This window comes from Benincasa hispida, chromosome 7 (assembly GCF_009727055.1).
Source record: "Benincasa hispida cultivar B227 chromosome 7, ASM972705v1, whole genome shotgun sequence".
Taxonomy (NCBI): domain Eukaryota; kingdom Viridiplantae; phylum Streptophyta; class Magnoliopsida; order Cucurbitales; family Cucurbitaceae; genus Benincasa; species Benincasa hispida.
In genome coordinates this window covers 38,962,960-38,988,950 of record NC_052355.1, presented here as the reverse complement: position 1 = coordinate 38,988,950, position 25,991 = coordinate 38,962,960, and the positions used below count along the sequence as shown (strand labels likewise).

At 31.4% G+C, this 25,991-nt stretch overlaps 2 protein-coding genes across 3 annotated transcripts; one reads left to right on the top strand and one right to left on the bottom strand.

The window, feature by feature from the left end:
* Positions 1-4,654: 4,654 nt before the first annotated feature.
* On the bottom strand, positions 4,655-9,451 carry LOC120082229 (repressor of RNA polymerase III transcription MAF1 homolog). Its single transcript, XM_039037506.1, has 11 exons — positions 9,226-9,451; positions 7,554-7,672; positions 7,367-7,437; positions 7,212-7,261; positions 6,918-6,991; positions 6,765-6,827; positions 6,308-6,395; positions 5,740-5,802; positions 5,588-5,667; positions 5,424-5,495; positions 4,655-5,250 (listed from the first exon to the last, which is right to left on the bottom strand). Exons 2-11 carry the CDS (start codon positions 7,583-7,585, stop codon positions 5,169-5,171), a joined length of 675 nt encoding a protein of 224 aa, XP_038893434.1. The 5' UTR covers positions 7,586-7,672; positions 9,226-9,451; the 3' UTR covers positions 4,655-5,168.
* An 8,029-nt stretch (positions 9,452-17,480) lies between these two features.
* Positions 17,481-25,174, top strand: LOC120081748 (sulfhydryl oxidase 2). 2 transcript variants are annotated; one of them, XM_039036862.1, is made up of 12 exons: positions 17,481-18,050; positions 18,905-18,929; positions 19,023-19,115; positions 21,876-22,057; positions 22,144-22,216; positions 22,322-22,390; positions 22,493-22,566; positions 22,650-22,788; positions 23,383-23,423; positions 23,896-24,042; positions 24,116-24,544; positions 24,742-25,174. In XM_039036862.1, the coding sequence occupies exons 1-12, from the start codon at positions 17,845-17,847 to the stop codon at positions 24,785-24,787; spliced, it is 1,524 nt and encodes a 507-aa protein (XP_038892790.1). In that variant the 5' UTR covers positions 17,481-17,844; the 3' UTR covers positions 24,788-25,174. The 2 variants fall into 2 exon arrangements, with proteins under 2 accessions (XP_038892790.1, XP_038892791.1); XM_039036863.1 differs by having other exon boundaries at positions 24,116-24,593.
* Positions 25,175-25,991: the final 817 nt, after the last annotated feature.

Sequence of the window (25,991 nt, the reverse complement as noted above, 5' to 3'; positions counted from 1 at the left end):
TATATAAAATAAAAATTTAAAAATCAAAATAAAACTAGTGCTTACAAATTTTAAAATGAAGATTAAATAAGAAACATGTCTAAAGTATTAGTAGATATAGTATAATGTAAAAAGAAATTATAAACAAAATTTAGATATTTTATCCGTGATAAATTAGGGTTGGTAACGGGGACGGGATGGGGATTCTCTGTCGAGGAAATGGGTCCCCACGGAACCCATTCTTTTTTTTTCTAATATATATATATATAAATATAAAATATTTGTAATTAATATATATATATTGAAAATATAAAAAAAAATTAATCGGGGACGAGGTGGAGATACCATCCATGTCCCGACCGAGGACCAGTCAAACCGAGACTCGACCTTGCGAGGATTTTTCCAACCTTATGATAGACCATATCGTTGATAGAATGAATCTATCATTGAGATCATATCTCTAGTAAGAGTTTATTAACGATAAAAGCCTATTGCGGATAGACTTTACTATGTTTGCATTTTTTTTTTTTTAAATGGCAATAGGCTTTGCTATATTTGCAATTTTTTTAAAATTCTATTATATGGTTGGTTATTATCCTAAAAAATTAGGGTTCATAACTCAATTGATATAAAGTTCATACTATCGAGTTCAATTTTTCCACCATACATATTGTCAATATATAAAGAAAAATAATTGGTAGATCTTTACTATCTCGTGCAACTCATTTAAGTGTTCGGTCACACAAGTTATCACGTGATAAAAATTTTTTCTGAAGAAGATAAGTGTGTGTGATTGAAAGGTATGATGAAAATGGAAGTAGCGCTTTCAAGTATTATATATATAAAAATAATATAAACTAGTAGCTTTTTAGAAAAAGTTAAATGTATAGAATTATAATGTAAACCAATAGTTTTTATATAATTAAAATGTAAACCAATGGTTTTTAGAAAAGGTTAAATGTTTAAAAATGGTCGCTGCATTTTCTAAGTGACGTGTTTTTAAGTGGGCACTAAAATTTTGTAAGTGATGTGTGTTTTATCTACTTCTTGTACTCTCTCTTTTTCTTTTTTTTTTAATAATAGGATTGATAAATTTTTTTTAGTTGATTAAACACTTAGAAAGTGAAATATTTATAATTTCTTGATCAGTTATGTCTAAACTAATTTAATTATGTTAAAGTTAATTCGAATGATTAATTTTATTGATTTCTTGCTTACCCTCGTTTTAAGGGTAAATAGACACTAAATTATATGAAAAAATTTAAAGTTCGTAATCTTTTAATATATATAAACTTACAGTATAAAGAGATTGAAAGACAACCTTACTTATAATTTAACCCAACCATGTAATATTAAAGAATCGAAGGGAGATGATGAACAAATATTGAATTCTTTTTTTTTTCTAATGTTTTGTGTTAATTTTATAGGGTGTAGCTTCCTTTTTCTTTTTTCTTTTTTTTTGGGGGGGCTAGTTTGTTTGTATCTTGAGATATAAAATCAAGGCTTGTTTTTAATAAAAGAAAATAAGTCAACTTATTTATAAATATAGTAAAATTTTGTTATTTTCCAATGATAGAACTAAGATAAACGTTTATCAATATTAGTGATAGATGTCTATCACAGTCTATCACTGATAGACAATGACATTTTGCTATATTTGAAATTTTTTTAAGAATTTTACCATTTAAAACAATTAACCTAAAATCAATCTTATTAAATTTTGTCATCTAGTGATCTTAAGCCATGCATAAATGTAAAATTAGTACTTATTTTCATTTTGCATGCATTCTTTTTCTCTTAGATTTACGTGTGACCGTAAAATGAGTCAAATACATGATTGTAAAAGTTCAAAAATATATGTCTTAACTAGTTAAGTTATATATGTATATTCCAAATGGATACAGATGGTCATGAATCGATATAAAAGCACTTATTTTTTTCACTAAAAATATCAAAATGAACGTAATTTAGTGGTAGTTAATATAAATATGTATTTCTTCTTCTAAGTCAGAAATTCAAATCTCCAGTTGTCACTTTATTGTACTAAAAAAAATCCAAATTCTTTATCTCATGCGCATGTGAGCTTACATATTATACATTTTTCTGACCAAACATCTCCAGGTTATTGCATTCAATAAATCCCTTCAACCAATTGTACTGGTTGAGGTTTAACTTATTTAACAAATTGTAAAGAGTTCAATATAGGATATATTTGATACCAATGTCAAAATTCTTTAACTCAAAAATATTAATTTCAAGGGTTCTTTTATTATTGAAGAAACTAAATCAAAATGTTGATTCTTTTTTATTTATTATTATTATTATTTAAGTTCAACAAATAGAAGTGAAGTCGAACTTCTTTAACTTTTTCATCCAAAGTATATGTCTAAATCAAGTTGGCTCAAAATATAATTCATTTAAGCGAAACTACATCTAGTCATTATGATTTATGAGGTCATTTTATTGAAACGTCAATCTTTTTAGATAATGGAATTGAATGAATATACATAAACTATCCTAAGACCAACTCTATAGATAAAATTACTCCCTATATATTAATTATTATTGCATCATAATTTCAAATCTCAAATTATGTTATGTAGATCATCTTAATGAGATGATTCCAAAAATATTGGTAATTTTTTTTAAAAAAAATTTCCAATCCACAAAAGTTGGCAGCTGATTCTGATACATATCTTCTTTCCATGATTGAAGTTTGAAAAATAATTAGTGGGGCAAAATTTAGGATATGATTCATATAAAGGTATTTAAAATTTAAAAGAAAGATGCTCACATCCAAGTTTTGCTAAACAAGTGTCAATTTTTGAGGTTTTGGGCTCTTTGTTTTTTGAGTTTAAAATAATGTGTGATGGATCAGCCAATAGCCCCTTGACAAGATTGCCATTGCTATTTTCCATAGTCACATGGACATGTTTAATTTTTATTTTAACCCTTTTGTTTTGGTTTTGTTATTTTCAATCTTACTTGATTCCATAATGTAATAAAGCATATCAAGATGCATTTCTCCCTTTAGAAACAGCCTAACTAGTTTAAATATATACACTTTTGACTTAGAGATCAAATGTCTGAATCCCTTTACCCCACCTTACATGTCGTGAAATTAAAAAAAAAAAAATACATTTTTACCTTTAAATTTTGAGTAAATCTTTATTTGATACTTAGGTTTCTAGATTTTACACTAACTTTCTATTCATAAATATAAAATAATTATAATATAAAATCTTCAATTAATTTTAATAGTGGCCGAAAATTAATGAAAGCTATCAATAAAAAATCGATGCAAAATAATAATAATAAAAGTGGCCAACAAGTAAAATGTAAAATTTTGAAGTATAAGACCAAATGAAAACTATATTAAAAACTCAAGGGCAAAAATTTACATTTTAAAATCTAAGGACTAAATAAAATTTAAACCATTTTGGAATCTAATACAAACCATACTCAAGATATTATTTTTCTCTTTACTAAATCTAAAAGAAATTGAGAATTCAAATATTTATTTAGAAAAGATAAAACCATAAAAAGAAATTATAAGAAAGGTAAAAAAAAAAAACAAAAAAACAAACACAATTTCAAAGATTCAAATGATTATCAAACAAGACTTAAAGAATTTGAAAAAGACTTAAAAGAATTTGAAAATGAAATAAAAAACGAATATACATGGGTTAATTTGAATCTTTATGCCAAAGATTAAATTACAATTTACAAGAAGAAACATTATAGAAAAATCCATCTTTCAAAAATGGAAAAATAAAAGAAAACTAAAAATGGGGTGAATAGAGAGAAGAGATTGTGGTAGGTTGATAAAATGCATGTGTCAAGAACATAGGCAAAAGGAAGAGAGAATCTTATCATTCATTATTAAAAAAACAAGGGAGGAATTTAAAAAAAGAGAAAGTACAAAAGTCCAAATAATTAAAAGCAGAATAAGTGCTGGAAGAAATGGTATTTTATGGACCCATATTTCACTTTTTCAAAGTTTACAAGATTTTGGGGCACAACAGAACAAGTACAGAATGCACTCTATTTTATAGTTGGTTTGGTAAAAAGTGTTTGCATATCTATGAATTGATGCTCTGTCCCGCAACAAAAATTACTTAAAATATCATTTTGATCAATGTTACTTCCAAACTTTTCTGTTTTGGGGGAAAAAACGACAATCAAAGTCCAACGCTCAACATGGAAAATCAGAACACTATTCTTTGACCTTCTAACCTAGACGAAGAAGAAGGTTGGACAAAAAGAAGAAGAAGAAATTAGCGATCACCAAAGAAACATTGACAATTTTCTTTATTTCGAACAGATCAACATCCAACCCTCCCAAAAAAATAAAAAAATAAAAAAAGGGTCTTCACTCTTCATTGTCTTCCCTCCATAAAGTTGGAAAACAAATTCTCTGTCTTTCATGTATGGAAATTATTATTATTATTTTATCAATTTCAATCAAGATTAACGACAAACTAAAAGTAATTACCCATTTTAAAATTTATGGAAAGAGACCCAACTATTTGAACTTCTAAATGAGTTTAAACTACAGAGACCAAAGAAAGATTTAAGGAGAATGTAAAGGGCAAACATGAAGTACTTTTTTTATTTTCAAATTTTTAAATTCAACTTCAAACAAATCATATCGATTTCCAAGTACCATTCGCCGTCACCAACACAGCTGACACCTGAAGACTTTCCATTGATTCGGGAGGGTTTTGAATAACAGGTATCATAAAATTGAGAACAAGTATTGTTGTAAAGCAATAACTAACACAAAAACAAGTCTATCCTTCCAGGTTTTTTTTTTTTTTTTTTTTTTGCTAACATAATAGGGAGCTCAATTATTTTCTACAGGTTCTCAAAGGACCAAAGTGAGTATAACTCAACTAGCATAAAGTGTATACCCTCGAACTAAAAGGTCTGATTCACCCATGTTGAAAGGGGTGTCTAAAAAAGGTCTGATTCACCCATGTTGAAAGGGGTGTCTAAGGTTACGTTACATCTAGGGACGGATTGTACATTCCTATATACAATAATAAAAGTCATCCCACCATATGAACATGGTTCAAGCGAAAGTATGAACCTAACACCAAACCATGTGGCTTCAAAAGTTAGTACGGAATCGAGAATCAGCCATGCAAGAAGTCTTCATTTATGCACAAATTGATTACAGTACTGTCTCAGATATCCATGTTATCGAAGATATCTCCATCTTCCTCATAACCTATCCCGTCCAAATGAAATCCCTCGGCCACCAAAGTACTGCCACACCAAACAAAATGCAGTGATAAACGGGTATTAAATTAGTAGAAAGTCCTAGATGGAGGACCTTTTTGAAACCGCCTTTTAAATACTTAACGATTTTCACTTGGAAAACCTTTTTTAAGCATTTAAAAAGTCATTTCAAACAGGACTGAACCGACAATTTTACGCACCTTAAACACCAAAAGCGGAAGCTAACAACACGCTTTAACTTTCTATTATAGAAGAAGAAATTGAAGGACCATCTGATGAAGCACACAGATATATCATTAAATGTTACAATCCTAGATGTCGAACTGACTAACATTTTAGGCAACCAATAGATAAGAACACATACATTGCCCCTCTCTCTATAGAGGGATCAGCATCAGAATTCGGGTTGTAACTGTAAATTTCACACTCTGCTAGTTTTACAGCCTGCATTTGAGTGGCTAGATGTCATGAATATTCCTAATATCGCCATTTATATCCATTTAAAACCGCAAATACCTCATCAAGAGCCTTATATGTCATCTCCAGTAAGGAACCACCCTCATTATTCTCAATCCATTCCTGCAAATCGGTGATCCAAGGATTTAAAAATGTAACAACCGGAAGTGTTGGTTATAATGAGTTCTTCATCAGGGCATTTCTTAAATATTATGACATAGAAATTTCAACCACATTAGGTGTCCAACCCTCTCCCCTCTCCAGTTCTCATGTCTCATAACTAAATAAACACCATGACGATAGCCACATCTCCATGAACATTCAAAATCAACAAATCAACAAAAAGGTCCAAAAGAAAGTAGATAGAGACATAATTTGATCCAAATCCAAGAAGGGTATCCTAATATTCACTAGTAAAGCTACTGAGCCCACAAGAAATAAGTTAGAAATAGTAAACAAAAGTAAAATTGCACCCTGCTCTTCGAGAAAAGGGAGCATTGGACAGAAAAGCTAATTCAGCAACATCTTCAACAACACCAAAATTGATAGTTGAGCAGCTAAATTATTACGTACCCATATGGACATCTCAACACATTAATAAGCACAAACAAGTACGACTATATATTACCTTAGATGCTTCTAACATATAAGCATCAAAGATCTGCTTAAAACTGTCCCAGCTTTCCTCTGTAAAGAACTGGTGAGCTTGCATTGCACTAGCAAACAACAAAGACGTATGAAAATATCATATAAGGAAGCACAATGGAACGACATAGAAACTTCCGTATAATCCATATAATGCAAAAATTCAGCACCAACGCACTAACTTGAGAGTATTAGACTTCGGGAAATGGAGAGACTTGAACTCTCAGCTCCTAGAGCAACAGTTCATTAAAACTGTCTGTCAATCCTTTTGACAACACTCCCAATTCTATTTTTATGAAAGGTAGGAATATAAAGTGGGTTGCCACGTCGCCCAATAAGCTGACAGTAGCATTACCCATAATCCTCCATCATGGTTTATTACAAAAACTGATGGTGGCATGCATGAAGTCGTGCACGTGCACTATTATTTTAGCAGATACCTGAAGTCATAATCCGGGTACACGTGATTGAGAGTGAGAACCAAGTATATCAGTGTCTTTCGGCTGCCATGAAGTAAAACTTGTCAAAGAACCACATAATACAATAAGCACCTAGAACATCATATGATTCATATCAAGGTTGCCATTCATCACCTTGATCTGCTCAATAAAAATTCATCTGGTGAAGAAGAGTCAGCATCAGATGATTTCCCAAGATAGTCAAGAATCTGAAAAAACATGAAGACGATAAATCAATACTTGGTAGCTAAAAACAATATTTCCCCAATTCAAATGCATGGCACATCCACATACAGAACCAAATAATGTGTAACAGCATAAATAAAAATTGAAAGTTGGAAAGTTTGACGCAAGGTTGCCCATTATTCGCATGAGTCCAGAGACTCGGAAATATGCAAACATGTTATAAGCAGATTGAAACATCCTTACCTCATTCTCCAAGCTTAAAGATAGTTTCTTATCTATTCCTGTATGTTTACCTAAGGAACATCAAAATAAAGAAAGTTTACACTTCAAGAAATCTGAAATACATTGACAGAAGAACATAAATTTTCAGTTCTACATGCAAGCACACATATTCTTACAAGAATAAGCTTCTAGGCATCCCTTGATAGTACGTTCTCCAAGATTCAAATGACTCAAGAAATCATTCAACCTATAATAACAGTCATACAAAAATCAAAATGAAGTAAGAGAAGACAATATGTCTGAAGAAAATATCAGAAGGGAAAATCGTTGAAATAGACCATGATTTGATTTAACAAGACAAACCTATCAAACGGGGTGTATTCTAGGAACTTCATTGGGTAACTTGCAGGCGGATATGGTAACTTCGTTGCTCACTGCTGAGTAGTATGGTATAAAGTCCCCTTCAATAGTACAGATGATATCTGTGATTCCATAAAACAGGGCACTTAATGTAAGTAGCACAATTATAATGTATAGAATTCTGGGTCTGCCAAGAATAGCATGAGATGCTGAAGAATTTATTATGAAAGTCAACAACCATTGGAAAGACTGGTAAAATGGAATACAATGTAAATAATTATCTGATCAAGAAATAAGGTGATAGCATACTATTACATACTGAATCCTGCATGAAATTATACTGGCACAGAACCCACGCTAGTAGTATGTGTAAATAATCAGGCAACTAAAAGCAATAAAAGGCAACAGCACTCGGAATGAATAACAATGAGAGAACATGAAATGAGAGAAAAGTTTCGGAATAACCAAATTATCAACACCCCTGTGACCCGTGAACTTTTTTTACAATTTTTCATTTTTTTTTTTTAAAGAAAATAAAATTAAAATGCTGCATGTGAACGAAGGATGCCACTTTCATCTAATAACTCAACTCTTCTCAAGCAAGTAATTCACCCTTGCTCCACATATTGTGATTAAAAACTAATGCCTCATTTAATAACCATATGTGGGATGGGATTCCTCATTTAATAACCATATGATTTTTCGTTTTTGAAAAATTGTACTTTTTTCTCTAGCCTTCCTTTATAATGGTTTTCATCTTCTTAAACTAATAAATTTTAGCCAAATTAGAAAAACAAAAACAAGATTTTAACAACTATATTTTTTGGACAAATATCAATTTATATCCTTGAACTTTAGGAGTTGTATCAATTTAAACCCTAAACTAACAGTTATATCAATTTAAACTCTGAACTTTTGGGGTTGTATCAATATAAACTCCAAACTGTATCAATTTAAATCCTAAAATTTTATAAGTATATAATTTAAAAACCTTGAACTTCCATAAGTTCAGATGCATAAATTGATATTTGCCCTATTCTTTTCTTCTTAAATTTTCAAAATTTAACAAGTAGATAACAAAACAAAGCAACCCGTTGGTAAAAATAGATTCCATTGGTGGGAGTAGTTTTTATACATAAATTTCACAAACCAAAACTTTAAAACCAAATACTTAGGCACCATTTGATACCATTTCTTGTTTTCTTACAACTTCATTTCTCATAGTTCTCATCTTTCCTAACTAAATATTTGATTTAGCCAAAAGCCAAAAACAAAATGGTTATCAAACTATCAAACGATGATTAATCAATTAGATTCTTAAATCTGAAAAAAAAAAAAAAAAAAATCAAAGTCAACTAGTTCTCAAATCTTCCTAGAAAAACCCACAAGGTCGCTCTAGAAAAACATTTCAATCCCCGTTCAACTTTCTGAACTCCGAATGCAAAATTAGCACAACAACCATTCTCATCCCTACACACATTGGTTGATTAAGAAATTTCCCAGAAAAAAAAATCAACAAGAAGCTCCATACACGATGAACTCTCAAAGAAAAGCAGCTCGCCACAGAACAATTAGAAAAAAACAAAAAAAAAAAAAAAAAAAAAAACAAAAAAACAAAAGGCCCAAACGAATAATTGAACGAAATGCAACCTAAAATAACACGAATCGAGAGTACCTTTGTGACCAACGACGGTCTGCCGAAGATAAATTTGAAGCGTTAACGACTGGTTTCTCTTAAAAGATATGGTTTTTTTTTTTTTTTTTTTTTTTTTGTAATGGAATTGGGAATGAAACACAAATCTCGAAAATGGGTTCTTTCGATGCGAGCCCTAAAATCGAATATTCTACGATCTACCCAAAATTTTCGACTATCGGTGTCTCGTGTCTGGTAGTTGGGAAGTCATGATTCGTAAACGACGCGTTTTCAGATTTTCTTCTGTTATCTTTGAAACGATGGGCCAACGTCTAAAAAGCCCAGCCCAATTTAAATGCACAGTTGGTCCAATTTCTAAGGCTGATCGTGAAAAATGCCTATAATTATTTTTTAAAAATAATAATAATAATAATAATAATGTGATATTATAATTTTGGTCAATCATCGTTCAATATTGGCATGTGTACTATAACATGTTCAATTTTAATTTATTTAATTATATTTAAATTTAGTCTTTACCATTAGTTTAGCGTTGATTTTATTAAAAAAAAAGTATATAATATATAATAACTTTTCTATATCTCGTCATAAAGTACATGAAATTCATTTGTAAGTATAGAATTTTAAAAAAATCATCATGAAATTATAAAATTATAAGTCCAAGACATATATTTTTATTTTGAAATTAAATGTTCAAATCTCAATACTTAAAATTCGTTCCTCTTATTATATTTTGTCCGACTTATTTTTCATTTTCATATTTTTTTTTTGTTTAATTTAATCTTTCACTTTTATCATCGTCCATTTTTGTTAAAGCTTCATAAAACAAAAAGAAAAAAAAAAGTAAAGGTTGAATTTGATTTGAAATTGATTTTAAAAGAAAATAAGTTTTTAATTAACAAATATTGATTTTATAAAAAATCTCCTAATTTTTCTAATTCTCTCTCCCCGCTCTCTCACATCTTACGTATTATTATTTTCTTCTCACACTTCCTAATCTCTTCACACTCTCACGTTCTCCTTCACCTTCCTCCCCTTTCACACAGTCTTTAAGTCATGGTAAGCTTTGACGTCTCTCTACATTTACCATAAGCATTTATTTTTCTTCTATAAATTGCCAAGGCGACTTACATACCAATCGGGGTCCTAATAAGGTTTATTTTGTTTACTTTGATTTGATATCAATCTGTCATCTAATTATATGTTATCTTTTACTCTCCTCTTTCAAATTAAATATTAAATAAATTGATAGATATTAATTTCATACTTTTTCACTTGAAGATTGTATGTTTAGGGAGGCTAATTTACTGGATTTGATTTGAATATCAAGTACTATATCATCAATTAATTATTGTTAATTCGTAATTTTGTATATACCTATGTGTATAAATCTTAAATCTACTTTAATCTCATAATTTAAAAAAATGAAAATAAATTATGCACTGCAAATATTCCTTAAATTGAAAATTGGAGCAAATTAATATTAATTTTTGAGACATAATTGGAGCAAATTAAAATGATGTAAAGACCTGGAAATGTTTAACTAAAATTGACTTTGTAATTTTACAAAATAAAAAAAAAAATGAATTTGAAAGTTAGTGGTGTTTTCTTGTGAATTTTTTGGATCCATAAATACATAATAATTTTATATACATTGTTTAAAATAATAAAATTGAGAAAAGTAGTGTTTCTTTATGAGTTTTATTATTAAAAATTAAAATACACAAAATTTCTCCCTAATTTAAAATTCTAATTTTGAAATCATTTTTCAAAATTAACATTATTTTACCATTAATAATAATTTTTTAATTTAAAATGAGATCAAGTAGTGTTCTTTTTTAAAAAAAATATTATTAATCCCTTAAATACATGAAATTTCTCATCAAACACTGACAGATTAAAAACATCAAAGTTTGATGTTATAACATGCTTGAGGTGTAGGAAATTATTTCGGGAATCCAAAATAGATTTTTAATTTTCTTAATGTCTTTGATGCCACTCATAGTTATTAGTTCATATTATTTCTAAAATGTGAGCTAGTAAACATGAGATATTTAAAAGAAGAGGAAAATAACATTTTGTGGACCTTATTAGTTTTTTCAATTGAATAATAAGATATAAAATTTAGTATCTGTTTTCACCGTTGTTGTAGGGTGCTAACAACTTCCCTACACACAAATGGCTCTTGAACTCAAATATGAATTTACTTTAACCATTACTTTTTGTAATTAGGTGACCAATCACGCCTTTAATATGATTGTCGGCGACTCCAAAACTATTTATTTTAATAGATCCATACAAGATGACGTCAGGCGCTCTACATCACGGTTACGTTGTGACAATATAAAATCATTTTACATTATATAATATTATTCAGTAGTGTTCTACCTTGTGAATATGGGAATTAAAATTTGAACATGTGGTTTTTTTTAGAAAAAAAAACAAAAACATAGAATTTACTTCATCGTTAAACTATGCTTAAGATAGCAAAACTGATGAAAATTAATTGACATTTAATATGTTATCCGGTTCAATTTATTTAACATCTCGGATTTGTCACAAATTAGAATTATCATAAAATACTCATATTTACCACTTAATTATCACTACACAACTAATCAAACATACTAATTATTATGGGGGAAAAAACAATGTTTATTTGGTTGGATATGGAGATTCATTCAAAAGATGGACCATAAAGTCACGATGCATAAGTATAGAGATCGATTCATAGGATCAACTATAAAGGTATAATGCCTAAGCATAAAGGTTGACCCATAAAGGAGACTAGTGGCGGAGTCATAAATTTTATAAAGGGGATACTTATATGCAATTATATTAATATTATATTATATATTATATATATATATAAATGAATGTAAAAAATGTATTCATAACTTCATAAATTAACTAATTTAGTACATTACAACTGCCCTCTACGAGTTTTCAGCTTTTGAAATCGATCCATGATAATTTGAGTATTTAACTTATCAAATAAATCATTTTCAATATAGGCTAGGAGACAATCCTTCATCCATTAATCTCTCATTCGATTATGCAATGAGTATTCACAATATACATAGCAGAAAATGTTCTCTCTACAGTAGTTGTGGCCATAGGTAAAATCAACGTCAATATGAGTAATTTGTAAACTAATGGATAAACTTTGTCTTTATTCATCATGACCATTTTTACTCCAAGAAGTTTCTTAGGTAAAATTGAGTAAGTTGACTAAGCTTTTTTTTATCAAAGGAAAAAAAATGAATTACTCAGATTTAGACATGTCACAGAGAGAAACAATTCAATATTAGTTTCAGTAAAACAATTATTCAACTCTCGAAGTTGCATGTCAATGAAGGCATAGAAAACTTCAATACGATAATGATGAAAATTTGTAACTTGTTGCGATTTTCGCTTTTGTCGTCCTCGAATTAGAAAGGTCATCCATTTTAAGGACTTCAATATCATGACTACGACAGAAATCACAAACAATACTCAACCATGGATCCCAATCAGACTCTCTTATTTTATTCAGTATTTCTTTACAAATTTTGACTAAATTCATTGCATTCACAATATCTTGATATTTTCTTTGTAATGCTTGAGACAAGTCATTTGTGATTCCCAAGATAATTTTCATAAAATGTATATGACAAACAAAGTCAAAAGATATAATTGAACTTATTAAAGTATCTACTTCATATTTTTGTTCTAAATTTGATCCACCTTGCATAAATGTCTCAAATACATCAACTACTGAAGAGAATATTGTAACAAAACTCGTTAAAGTGTAGTAATGTGATCCCCATCGAGTATCTCTTGGTCGTTTAATCATTATCTCCTGATTTAATCCTCGACCACTTAATATTTCACCATTATTTAAAGCTTCAAAATTTTCCATTCCATGTTTCTCTCGTAGAATATCTCGTCATTTTGTTGATGCCCAATTACATTTGCCACATTTGTAACAATAAAAAAACAGACCAATTTTTTCCACATGTTGTTAGTAGTAGTTATAAGAGCTAATTGAAGTTGATGAGAAAAACAATGAATGTAAAAGGCACATTCATTTTCTTTTAAAATAAGTGCTTTCAATCAATTAAATTGACCTTGCATATTACTTGTTCCATCATATCATTGTCTTCGTAAAATAGCAATGCTTAACCCATGTTGAGGGGGAAAAAAACCATCTATGACTTTCTTAAGTGGTAGATAACTTGTATCATGGACATGTATGATTCCAACAAATCGTTCAATCACATGACCTTTATCCACATATCGCAATAAAATTGACGTCATCTCCTTTGAAGATACATCTTTTGATTCGTCTATCAAGATAGAGAACTGTTTGTTACACATATCTTTTATAACCACATGAACAACTTCTACTGCAATGGAATGCACTATATCTTTTTTAAAATCGAGTTAAGTCAATTTCAAATTTTCTTGAGCATTTTTCAAAGTCACAACTTCAATATCCTTATTATGGTTGCATAACCATTGTAAGATTTCAAGAAAATTACCTCGATTCTTCGAATCATTTGCCTCATCATGTCCACAGAATGCAACTCCTTGTCATAATAAGAATCGAATACAATTAATCGATGAACCTAATCAAGTTCGATACTCAACTCATGCTTGGTTAGATATCCTATTTAAAAGAGTCTCAATATGTTGTTTTTGTTTCAAAATAGCCCCACATTTACCCAAATCCGTGTGCACTATTAAGACCACCAACATGAATATGCAATTTCTCTTTTTTCTTCCAATTAGAAAATTCGTCACTAACAAAACAGTCACCTCCTAACTCGTCACTTACTTCTGGTTTGAATGGATATATAAACAAAATGTGACATCTTTTGAAATGCTATATTCTAGCCAAATAGAATATTCACTAAATCAAGTTGGGTTAAATTGTCTCGACTTTGTACCAAATTTCCTAAGTGGAAAAGTATGATTTCGAAGCTGGCAATGACCTTTTAGCAAGAACTTGATCTCGAATATTATAATTATAATCATATTTTTTTTTATTCTTAGGCCAGGATCTGCGGGTAATTCTTCTATATTAAATTATGTATAACATCGATCAGAACCCAAAACATTTTTCTTCTTTGAAGATGATGCCTCTATTGTCTCCATTGTTGGTTTTCTTTTATAACGTCTCTCCATGTTAATTTTGAATTAACTCTACAAAAGTATTAATAATAATAATAGTACACTATATTATATAGATTTAAAAGCATAAAAACTTAAAGTCTAAAAAGATTTTAAAATTTACTTGCCAAGTTCGTATATTCAAACGAGTGAAAACAAGTAATCCTCTAATTTGAACTTTGAAATTAATTTATACGAGTTATGTGAATGTAAAAATAACATGAAAACAAACAAAAATATAAAGAGAGTAATGTGAATATAAAAATTATGTATACAAAATTAATAGCACAATAAAAATATCTCTCCATATTGAATTAATTTCCATCGAGATAAACCAGAATTTTTGTTTCTATCAAGATAAATCGATATAAGAATCCCACTTTTAAATCTTTTTTTTTCTCTTAAAGATAAACCAGTTTTTGGAGAGGAATTTAAAATCAAAGTTAAAAAAATGATCAAACGAGAATCAAACTCATGTTTCATGCAGCTTTGACAAACCCCTTAACTATTGAACCACGAACGGGATTGAATAATAAGTGCACATTTATTAATTATATTATTAACTATTACTTGAAAATTTATATTAAAAATACAAAACTAATAATTCGAGGGGCATACTCCTGGTCCCTATGTGGCTCCACCCTTGGAACAACCATAGTGATTAAAGAGACCTACTAAACAAAGTAAAGATTATCCCTGATTATTGTAGTTTTGTTCATGCTTAAGTCACTAGTGAAATAAATCCGACAATTCATAGGATTAGTAACGACTTGATTAATGACTTGAAAATTTAATTGGCGACTAATTGTTAAAAATTTTATTTTTATATAATCGAGAGGGCTCGTGATATTTGAGGTAGGATGAGATACATCCCGAATTCTCTACTTTCTAACTCTCTCTAAACGAATACTAACTTGATCATCGGAGTAATAGTTGTCAAAGCACCACAACCATGCGGGGTTCTCTAATTTGTAGGACATTTGTTTGATTCCTCCTGAAGATTATAAATTCATAGTTGGTAGCAAATTTCAATATCAATACTAATCAACTTGAACATAACACAATCGGTCAAGGCACGTCACATACATTTTCGATCGAAATGTTAGAAGTTAGAAGCTCAAATGTCTAGCATGTTTATTACTAAACTAAAAGAAAATTGTTAATTAAAAAATTACATGTGGATGTATGGAATGAAATGCTTGAAAAGGAAGGAAAGTCGGATGAGAGTACTTTAGAATGAAAGAAAGTTGTTAATTAGTTAGTTGAGAATGAGATAAAGAATGGGCAAATCTAGATGGAATATACAATTCAGCATTAACTTCCACAAAAGGCAAGATTTAGCAAATATAATACAATGGTTGGCACTTCACATCTTTAGCACAATGTGGTAGTTAGCACATATAGGATTGTAGTTGTGCAGCCCCTAACTTAATAAAAAATCGCACGAGTAATTTATTAAAAAATAGAAAAAATTAATGTTCGTGTGTAGTGGAAAGAAAGCATGAGATTATGTGCAACCTAAATTGTACCTAATCATTATTATCCATGTGATTTGGATTTTGGGAGATGATTTTGGAGATAAAGTTGATTTAATAAAGAAGGTTAGTCTTGTTGTTCATCAATTAGCTCATCTAGTATTTTCAAGTTATGTTGATCAAGTATGATTGATGATTGATCCCGACGTTTCTGCTTTGTTTCATTGAGATTGTTCCTCTATAATTTGATTCATTTGAATGTTGATTACATCAATAAACAAATAAATAAAGACCACAATATTGATATATTTTAGTTGTTAGTACTTATCTCTCAATAATTGTATTGTAAATTGTAATATATAAGCTACCTAACATGTGGGTAGGAGGATTTGAAAGCTCTCAATCGAAAACGAAGGACTAAAATGTAGTCAAATCCAAAGCCCCCCTCCCCCCCCCCCCCACTAATCCAATGTTTAGGAATGACGTAATCTAAATAATGTAAATTTTGAAAATAATATTTTTATATTATCATTATATATAAATTTTGAATTTTAAAATTTAAAATGCTGAATTATATTAAATAAAGATAGAAAAAAGTATAGAAATACAATATGTTATATTATAAACTTAGTTCATTTGTTTTAAATTTAAAATATGTATGATGTATTATTATAAATTATATGGGACAGATGCAAATATAGACATTGGACCCAAAGTATTAGTAAATATAACATAATGTAAAAAAAAATTACAAATATGGCCAAATTTAAATAGTCTATCAGCTACAAACCATATTATTGGTAGGAGTAGTAAACCATATCACTGCTAAGAGTCTATCAACGATAGAAGTTTATTACTGATAGACTTCTAAGCTTTAGGAGTCTTTTTTTGTATAGAACCACATAACTTGCTCAGAAGCTATTGCATTGATAGGTGGGGCTTACCGGTACCATAAAGCAGACAATTTCATCATTCTCAAATGTTGTGGCAAACACACGGTTGATAAAATAGTTCCGGCCCAGGGTTACCCTGCACTTGCAAGACGGATCGAAGGAGGAAGCCAAGACGCCAAGTTAAGATTCCAGTGGAGATGAAGACCATCAGACACCGATTCTGAGGATTCAGGACACAATACAAGAGAGAGATGGAGTCGTCTAGTTGCAACACGACTTGGGAAACGTTTTTTGATGAGCTGCTCTACAGGGGTGGGAGTCTATCAACAACTATCTATATATATATTTTTTAAATGATGTTATAACTTAATTATTATTCCTAAAAATTGCAACCAATTGGAATTATAAAAAATAAGATAAATTTTGAAAGAGATAAAATTAAATATTAATTATTAATTAAAAATGCATCTAATTTTAGGAGAATATAAAAACAAATAAGATATTGATTTTAAAACTAAATATAAAACGAAGGTGTTTAAAAGTGATTTTAACCGACTTCGATAAGATTTTTTTAATAATTACTTCTATCCCTCCTAAACACAATGCCAAATGCACCCTTATTGCACCCATATTAACATATACTTGAGAGGTTTAGGTTTAAAATTTTAATTACCCAAAAAATAACAGAAATTGAACTGAAAAAACAAAGTCATAGAAAGAAGAAGAAGAAAAAAAATGATAATTGCAAAAAATCGAAACAGGCCGGTACGGACCATAAACCGTCCTAAGAATTGCAAAATGGCGCCGATAACATGACCCTTCGTCCATACATAAATCTCACTCTTTTTCCCGCGCGTGTATTCTACTCGCCCCAACCATTTCCGACCGTCGGAGGTCTTTTTCACTGCCCAACCTCGCCTCCGGCAACTGCATATTCTTCCTTTTTCTCTCAGATCTCTATCTTTTCAATTTTTCCACCAGTCCTTTTCGTTAATCTGTTGAATAATCAATTAATTTCTCTTAGAATCGTACTTCTGTTTTGATCTTTTCTTGGATCCTCCAAGGATTCTATCTACCTTTACGGTTCAACCATTTATTGCAGCCGGTGGTTCATTTCAATGTCTCGTACACTTTTGGTTTTGATTGTGTGTCTGAGTGCGTTGCGGTTGGGAGCTTCGTTGGGATCGCGTTCGATCCTTAGAACAGTTCCTGATAAAAACGGGGATTCTGAAGATTACGCGGTTGATTTGAACGCCACTAATTTCGATGCGGTTCTTAGGGATACTCCAGCTACCTTTGCGGTTGTTGAATTCTTTGCTCACTGGTTAGGATTCTTTTCCTTCTCCTTTTTTTATTTATTTATTAGAGAGCATTGGCTATTTTCTTTCTAATTGGAGTCAATGCTAAAGGGTTGTGCTTGTCGGATGTGATACATGCCTGGGCTGAGAGCTAGGGAAATTTGAATATCGTGTCAGGATGTTAATTTATTTGTCAATAAGAAACCATGGCATCTGACTCAGTGATATTTAAAGCTTCGACCTGGCTTGTCACTTGGAGAGATTGAGTCGGCTGTTCATGATTCGTTGGAGAAAGAGTAATCTTGTTAGGAACCAAGGTAATATGGGCTACCTTTGTCTCACATTGGTTAGAATGGGATGACCAATGTAATACTTAAAGTGGCATGACTCTTCCATCCACTTTTGGGGTGTGGTTCTCAAAGGTGCTCAAGTACGTAACAATGGTATCAGAGTCGGTTTTTGACATTCTAGCGTGGAACCAGTGGAGGGTTCTGACGGATGTGGCTAAGTGAAGAACTGTTGGAGTAGTCGTCAGGATATTGGCTTTTCAAGGATGGGGTATCGTTAGGAACCAAGGTTTGGGCTACCTTTGTCCCACATTGATTAGAATGGATGACCATTGTGGTACTTAGGTGGCTTGGCTCTCCCACCCCAATAGATGGCTTTTGAGGTGTGGTTCTCCAAGGTGCTTAAGTACCTAACATAATTCAACGAATTATTTGACCGTGTCATATGACTTGTGATATGACTTTTCTTCTTCTCCAGAGATTCCAAATGGCTATTTAGAATATTGAAACGTATATGTGATATACCATCTAATATAATCCCAATGCTCCTAGTCAAATACACTCGTGATATTTTCAAATTGTTACTTTTACAGGTGCCCTGCTTGCAGAAACTATAAGGTTAGTTATCATATTCATATTCTCAAATTGATGTTCAAGAGCTACAGCTAGAAGAAATCTAATTGTGCTTTTTGGTTGAACATCAAACCGTAGCCCCATTATGAGAAAGTTGCTAGGCTTTTCAATGGACCGAATGCTGTGCACCCAGGAAAAGTATTAATGACAAGAGTGGACTGTGCATTGAAGGTATAGTGATTCTGCAATATTGAACCCATAACTCTTAGGGACCTTTGAAGTATTTCCCACTTGCCTCTTTCGTTTTATAAAATGTCATTTTTAGCTAGCTTGCACTGGTTCATTTTTAACACGAGGCATTATGGTTTGCACCTTGTAGAGGTTGCTTCCACCTGGAATGTATTGGTGATGAAGTTGTATTATAATTTGCCTGTTTGAGTTGCATCTTTACTCTTTTTTCTCTTGGTTTTTCCATCAATCCCCACCTGGAACCAAATAATTCTGATTTTATGGACCCTTTTCAATGATAATTCACAATAGTTCAGTTTATGCCTGCATTACATTTCGATTCTCATTTCCTTTTTCCGTACATGAAGTTTGTTTGCTCTAAGGCTATTGTTTTTGTTATTTTTTGACATTTGATTTGTACTTTCTGTGATATTTCTTTTTAATTGAAAGATCAAACAATGTGCTTTTGTTTCATTTTTCCTCCATTGGATTTCTTTTTTTCTTTTCAATAAATTGTTTTGCTAGAAATCTCACCTGACCTTTCCCTAACTTTCAAAAGAAATGCATATGTTTAACCAAGGAAAAATGGAGGATGAGACATCTCCCTTATCAAAGGAGTAGTTAGAATTCCCGCCATCCTAGCTAAGAAGATTGCAAAAGAACTTATAGAGAACAATCCAGCTAGAAGCAGGTACAGGACAAAGTTCCAAGGAAAAAAAAAAATCCATGTACCTTCCTCTTGTTTCTTTCCAACCAGGCAACTACAAAGTCCAAAAGAATTGACACATCACGGTGTTCTGTCTTGTTCGTGTCCGTGTTTGTTAGGGCTAGTGAGTTTCTTAAAGTAAAATGCTAGTGTCTCATGACTACTCCATGCCAGATTGAAGTAGCCAGAAGAACCAATACATTCAGTTCATCAAGATCGAAATTTCCTGTTATTTTCTGATTTTTTCTTTTAATATTTTGTAGTTTTTTTTAAATAGTTATTTATTGTTATTGTTATTATATTTATTTATTTATTTATTTTCAATCTCTTGGAGTTGAAGCTTGGAAGTATCAAGCATGTGATGGTATAATTCTACAACATGTGATTTGGTTCTACATGTTTTGAGTGTTATGTATGTAGAGAAATAGACTAGTTTCAGTACCTTGGATGATTTGGATTCAAAAGGACATTCTTTAAAATTTCTTTCATTTGTGGTTGGCTCTGCCGCTCTTCAGCTTTACACATATAACACGTCTTATTTTGGGTTAAAAGCAAAATCCTATAGTATTTGATGGAGTTAAATTGATGAATATAGATTGGGAAAAGAAGTATTTTGAATGCCATCTTAAACTTTTTCTGCTTCTTTTATATTATTTTATTTCACTGAGCCTTCCAATGTCATTTTTACCGGAAAAACTAATTTTGATACAGAGATCCTATGTAATATCATCCATTTATTATTTTCTTAAAATATTCAATTTCTTGTGGCGCCTTTCATATTTTTATCTGTTTTATTATATATATATACACTAAGAAACATCGACACTTCTAAACTAGCAAAGTGTCAGTGTCGGAGGTGTGACCTCCGACACGAGTATGATGGTGATGACTTCAATTTCAAGACCCACGACTGCTGACAACTTATGCAACTTCTCTTACTGTATTTTTTTTTTCTTTTCTCATTTCTGTTTTTTTCCTTTCATTTTTAGCTTTCCTTTTTTTTTTTCCCCCATTTATGCTTTTTTCATACTTTTTCTTGAATATAAATGCGCATATTTCACAATATATCAAATTATGCACACATATTTATTTTTGAAAAATAAATAAATAACGTGTCCCCAACGTGTTGTGTCCTACTTTTTTTGTAAATTGACGTGTTGCCGTGTCGGTGTCGTGTCGTATTCATATCACGTGTCAGTGTCCGTGCATCTTAGTGTCTGTGTGTGTGTATATATATATTACAAAATCATAGTTTTTTCTTGATTAATCTTGGTCGTGGCCTTTTGTTGAGGTTCTTCTCCATGGTGGGGGTGGAACTTGGTGGGGTTCCCTCTTTTCAATCGTCTTTGTTGCCTTCCCCTTTTTGTACAATTAATTTATTATGGTAGTTTGTTAAAGTAGTTTACACAATTAACTTATTAAGGTAGTTTATTGCGGCTTAACCCTTATATTGATTGGCATACCATGCAAAAATACTAGGAGGTCATCATCACACGTCTGCCTCATAAACATAATAATATCATGTTCTGACATTCTGTTTTATTATTTTTAGTTTTTGAATAGAGTATGCAAATTTAAATATTTGTTAAATTTAGATTGATTCTTATCTTATAAAATTCCCCAATTTTTAAAATATGTCAAAATGCAGCCCTATATTGTGTGTCAACCAATAATGATAAGAGTTAGTGTCCAGTATCCATCTTGGGATCCTCAGAAGTCAGAATGAATGATTTATATTACTACTTTTTGACCCTGCATGAATTTCAGATATTGATGGATGGTATCAACATATGCTTTAATCGAAGTGTTGGCTTCACTTTTGTGAATCTTGTGTTTAGTTTTTACTATTTTGGTTGAGGTTGAGTTTCTCTAATCTAATTATTTTGACGATTTGGTCTGGGCAACTTTCACATTGTTAAATGAGGTCCAAGAAGAAAGATGGTTCTGGCTTTAGCATATATATATCTATGCTATTTCTCCTTGTTTGAATTTTGAATATATAAATCTGAAGGCATCTTGGTGATTAGTCCTTGCCCTTTGCTTGTCTGCCAGCACAGATAAATACCAATCTCTGTGATAAATTTTCGGTGGGCCACTATCCTATGCTCTTTTGGGGTCCTCCTTCCAAATTTGTGTCTGGCAGTTGGGATCCTAAGCAAGAGAAAAGTGAAATACGTAACATTGATAACGGACGGACTGCAGAAAAGTTACTAAGTTGGATAAACAAGCAAATGGGCAGGTAGGAGGTACTTCCAATCATTTCTTAATTTGCACTATCGACTTTTACCTAGCCAACAAACAATAAGCAGTTAACTGACTTTTCAGCTCAATTGGCTTGGATGACGAAAAATTTGAAAATGAGCAGCATCTGTCATCCAATATCTCAGATCCAGGACAGGTTGTTTCAGACATTATGATAAAACTTTGATTTGCATATATTATAGATGAAATCATTTTCCACTACTCCTGATGTTAACGATACAAATGTACTCGATGATGATAGATTGCCCGAGCAGTCTACGATGTCGAAGAGGCAACATCCACTGCCTTTGATATTATCTTGGAACACAAGGTATTAGGTGTTATTATTATTATTATTTTCTTTTAATACCATATATGTAGATATATATGTACAACAATTATAGATCAATAACTTTTACTTGCATGCTTTCAGATGATCAAGTCTGAAACTCGAGCATCTCTTATAAAGTTCCTTCAACTTCTGGTGGTTCATCACCCTTCCTTGAGGTGAAAATACATTTGTTATTACTCCTTGTTTTTTACTGAAGTGATATTTTCCCGTTTCATTTTTGAAATGTTTATTCTCTTAGGTGTCGAAAAGGTAGTGCAGAGATACTTGTAAACTTCGATGAGTTGAATCCTGCAGATGTGAAACAAGAGGTTGCTAGTGAAAAGGGTGCTGTTAAGAACTTGCAGATATGTGGAAAAGATGTTCCTCGTGGATATTGGGTGGGTACATAAACGATAAAATTTAACTTGACTATTTATGGCAATATGAGTTGTTTTCTACTTTTCTTTGAGATATCTTGTCGACCCACTACTTGGTTTTGGCTGGATATTGATATGAATTGTATTTTCATTTTCTATTGAATGCAAGAGACATGGTCAATAATTATTTTTCAGACGGTGTACTAAAAAGGGTAAATGGTTAGATGCCCTCCCTCCAGGTCTCCTAAGATCCTAAGAAATTCATGGAGGTTATTTTTGTTCGTGGAAATTCTTTGTATTTTTTTTTATAGATCTCAAGGTGGGCAAAATCCCCCCGCCCAACTTTCTTTTCACCTATAGAATAGTTGGAGATAATTTCATTTTAACAATGAAATTGTTTGTTTCCTAGAAAGTTAGGGAAGAAACCTCCAATTCTAAGATTGTTGCTTTGATATCAGTTATTGGATTGTGTTTCAAAGCCTCCAATTGTTTGAGAGGCATTGAACTCTCACTTTACAGAATAATTCGTCTCTCTTTACACCATACCTTTACCGTGTGTAGTTCCTACACACAAACATCTATTATTCTAATTGTCTTTGAATGTCGTGTTTGCAGATTTTCTGCCGTGGTAGCAAGAATGATACGAGGGGATTTAGGTAAGTTTAATCTTTGTGCTTTAGTTTGATGTGCCAGATAGTCTGAATTGTTCTTTCCGAATTTGTATGGAGTTTGGCTGTCTTTTGAAATAGTTTTTACTCTCAGTCCTATCTTAATTTGGAGAAAAATGGCAACAGTCTTGCAAAACATTAGTTATAATGTCTTCTGGTTCAGTGCTTACAACTTGAAAACCAGATTTTCATGGAGAAAAAATGGAAAAAAAAAAAAAACAAAAACAATGATGTCTAGATAAAAGCCCAAAACAGGAAAATCCTGCTAAAGAAAGGACTATCAAGTATAACAAATAATCTCAAAAAAGACTTTCCTGCTCGATCAAGAGAAACATAGACCTAATGGTAGACAAAGCCATTGCAAGAGCCCCCTCAACTCCTCTAAGGTTCTATTGTTTCTTTCCTGCCACAAACGGCAAAATTTCTCAAACGTTGTGCTTAATTGCATCTCTTTCTGCAGTTGTGGATTATGGGTTCTACTGCATTCTCTTTCTGTGAGAATTGAGGACGGAGAAAGCCAGTTTGCATTCACAACTATCTGCGATTTCATCCATAACTTCTTTGTTTGCGAGGAATGTCGCCAGCACTTTTACGACATGTGTTCAAGGTAGGCTTGGAGTAAATATTTGATTCATTTTCTTTATGTACCTATACCATCCAACTAAAAGTCCTGTTTTCAGCGTGTCTAGTCCTTTCAACAAAGCTCGTGATTTTTCCCTCTGGTTGTGGAGGGTACACAACAAAGTCAATGAAAGATTATTGAAAGAAGAAGAAACCATGGGAACCGCAGATCCAAAATTTCCAAAGATGATCTGGCCTCCGAGGCAACTTTGCACGTCGTGCTATCGTTCTCATAGCAGCCACCAGATCGAATGGGATTTGGATGAAGTACATAAATTCTTGACCAACTATTATGGTAGAACGCTTGCCTCCCTGTACAAAAGCAACAATGCCCTTGGGAATGTTGGTGTCAATGGGGTCCTTGATGAGCCAACCGCTTCAACAAATGCGGTTGCAGTGCCGGTTGGGGCTGCATTGGCGATTGCTCTTGCAAGCTGCGCCTTCGGAGTGCTCGCTTGTTACTGGCGTTCACAGCAGAAGAGTCGGAAGTATTACCACCAACGACATTCTTTAAAGAAATATGATTATTAGGAGAGGGTAATTGGCTCTTTCAAAAAGACTTAAAAGCATAAATAGGGAAAGAAACTAAAAATGAAAGGCATCTAAAGAGAGAGAAAGAAGAGAGTCCAATAACATCTCTGTCATTTATCATCTCATAATTTGTCTTCCATCGTTACCTTTTCAGGCCAAGGAGAAGCTCGGAGCTAAGGCTTTCAGAAGGATATGACTAGACAGAAGTAAAATAAAGGTGAGCTTCGACATAACTTTACAACAACACAAAGAAAATTTGAAGTATTCAACTGCCTGAGATGAGGTTTTATGAGTGTATTCAATTCAAGTCTCTGCAGCAAACACAATGACCTTACAGATACGTGTCATGAACTTATTTTTGAAGACAAATCATCCTAAATTTACCCCTTTTTTCTTTCTTTCCCCCCCTATTTTCACTGCACATTGATTACCTGAGAGTGAGAGAGAAGAGGAGGGGAAAAAAAAGAAAAACAAACAAAAAGAGAAGGTTTTGTAATTTAGCATAACTGAGGATTGAAAAGATTGTTATGATTATTTTTGGTTTTCAGACAAGAATATCAGCTTCTTAACTGTTTTCCTTTGGTAAATCTTTTGGGAATGTGATTTTGGAGTTCTTTATAGCCTTTGATAATTATGTTTGTTTAAAATAGGTTAAAATTTAGGTTAAAAAATACTTTTTGGTCTCAAAACTTTCATGAAAGTAACAATTTAATCTTTATACTTTGGTTGGTAACGATTTAACCCTAATACTTTCAATTTTGTAATAATTTAGTCCATAAATTTTAGTATATAACAATTTAATCTTTGTACTTTCAAATTTGTAACAATTTAGTCCTCACGTAAAAAAAATCATCAAAATTATATGTTCATTTTTAATTATTTTATTTTTTAAATTTTGTATTGTGTAAAAATATTGAGTATCTAATTAGTTTATTGGTTTATTTATGCAAGAAACTTAATTAAACCTTAACATTAATATCTCAGCATGGATTAAATCGTTACAAATTTTAAAGTATAAGGACTAAACTGTTATATAGTAAAATTTAGGGGTAAAATTGTTATGTAATATAGTTTAAGGACTAAATTGTTATAAAATTAAGAATATAAAGATCGAATTGTTACGTCTATGAAAGTTTAGGAACTAAATAGGATTGTTAACCTAAAATTTACCTAACTTTATAAAACAAGAGTATTTTTTAAAGAAAAAAAACAGAAGATTTCAAAACTGATTACTTCTGATGGATGGCAATATATTCTGGATTTCTTGTTCCACTCCCAACTTCCAACCCCTGTGCATGGTCATATAAACAACTAAGAAAAACAAAGGTGTTGAAGTGTTGAAAAGACAAGAAGGTGTTATTAATAATTAAAAAAAAAAAATGATTGTTCTTGCGAACATTAATT

Excerpts from the sequence above, each read along its gene's own strand:
- LOC120082229 (XM_039037506.1), bottom strand. The coding sequence starts at position 7,585 with ATGAAGTTCCTAGAATACACCCCGTTTGATAG. Across the intron at positions 7,438-7,553 it reads GAATACACCCCGTTTGATAG|GTTGAATGATTTCTTGAGTC; the intron begins GTTTGTCTTGTT and ends CTGTTATTATAG. Across the intron at positions 6,992-7,211 it reads CTTTAAGCTTGGAGAATGAG|ATTCTTGACTATCTTGGGAA; the intron begins GTAAGGATGTTT and ends ATGTTTTTTCAG.
- LOC120081748 (XM_039036862.1), top strand. The coding sequence starts at position 17,845 with ATGTCTCGTACACTTTTGGTTTTGATTGTGTGTCTGAGTGCGTTGCGG. Across the intron at positions 22,567-22,649 it reads GTTCATCACCCTTCCTTGAG|GTGTCGAAAAGGTAGTGCAG; the intron begins GTGAAAATACAT and ends TTATTCTCTTAG. Across the intron at positions 24,043-24,115 it reads TTTTACGACATGTGTTCAAG|CGTGTCTAGTCCTTTCAACA; the intron begins GTAGGCTTGGAG and ends TCCTGTTTTCAG.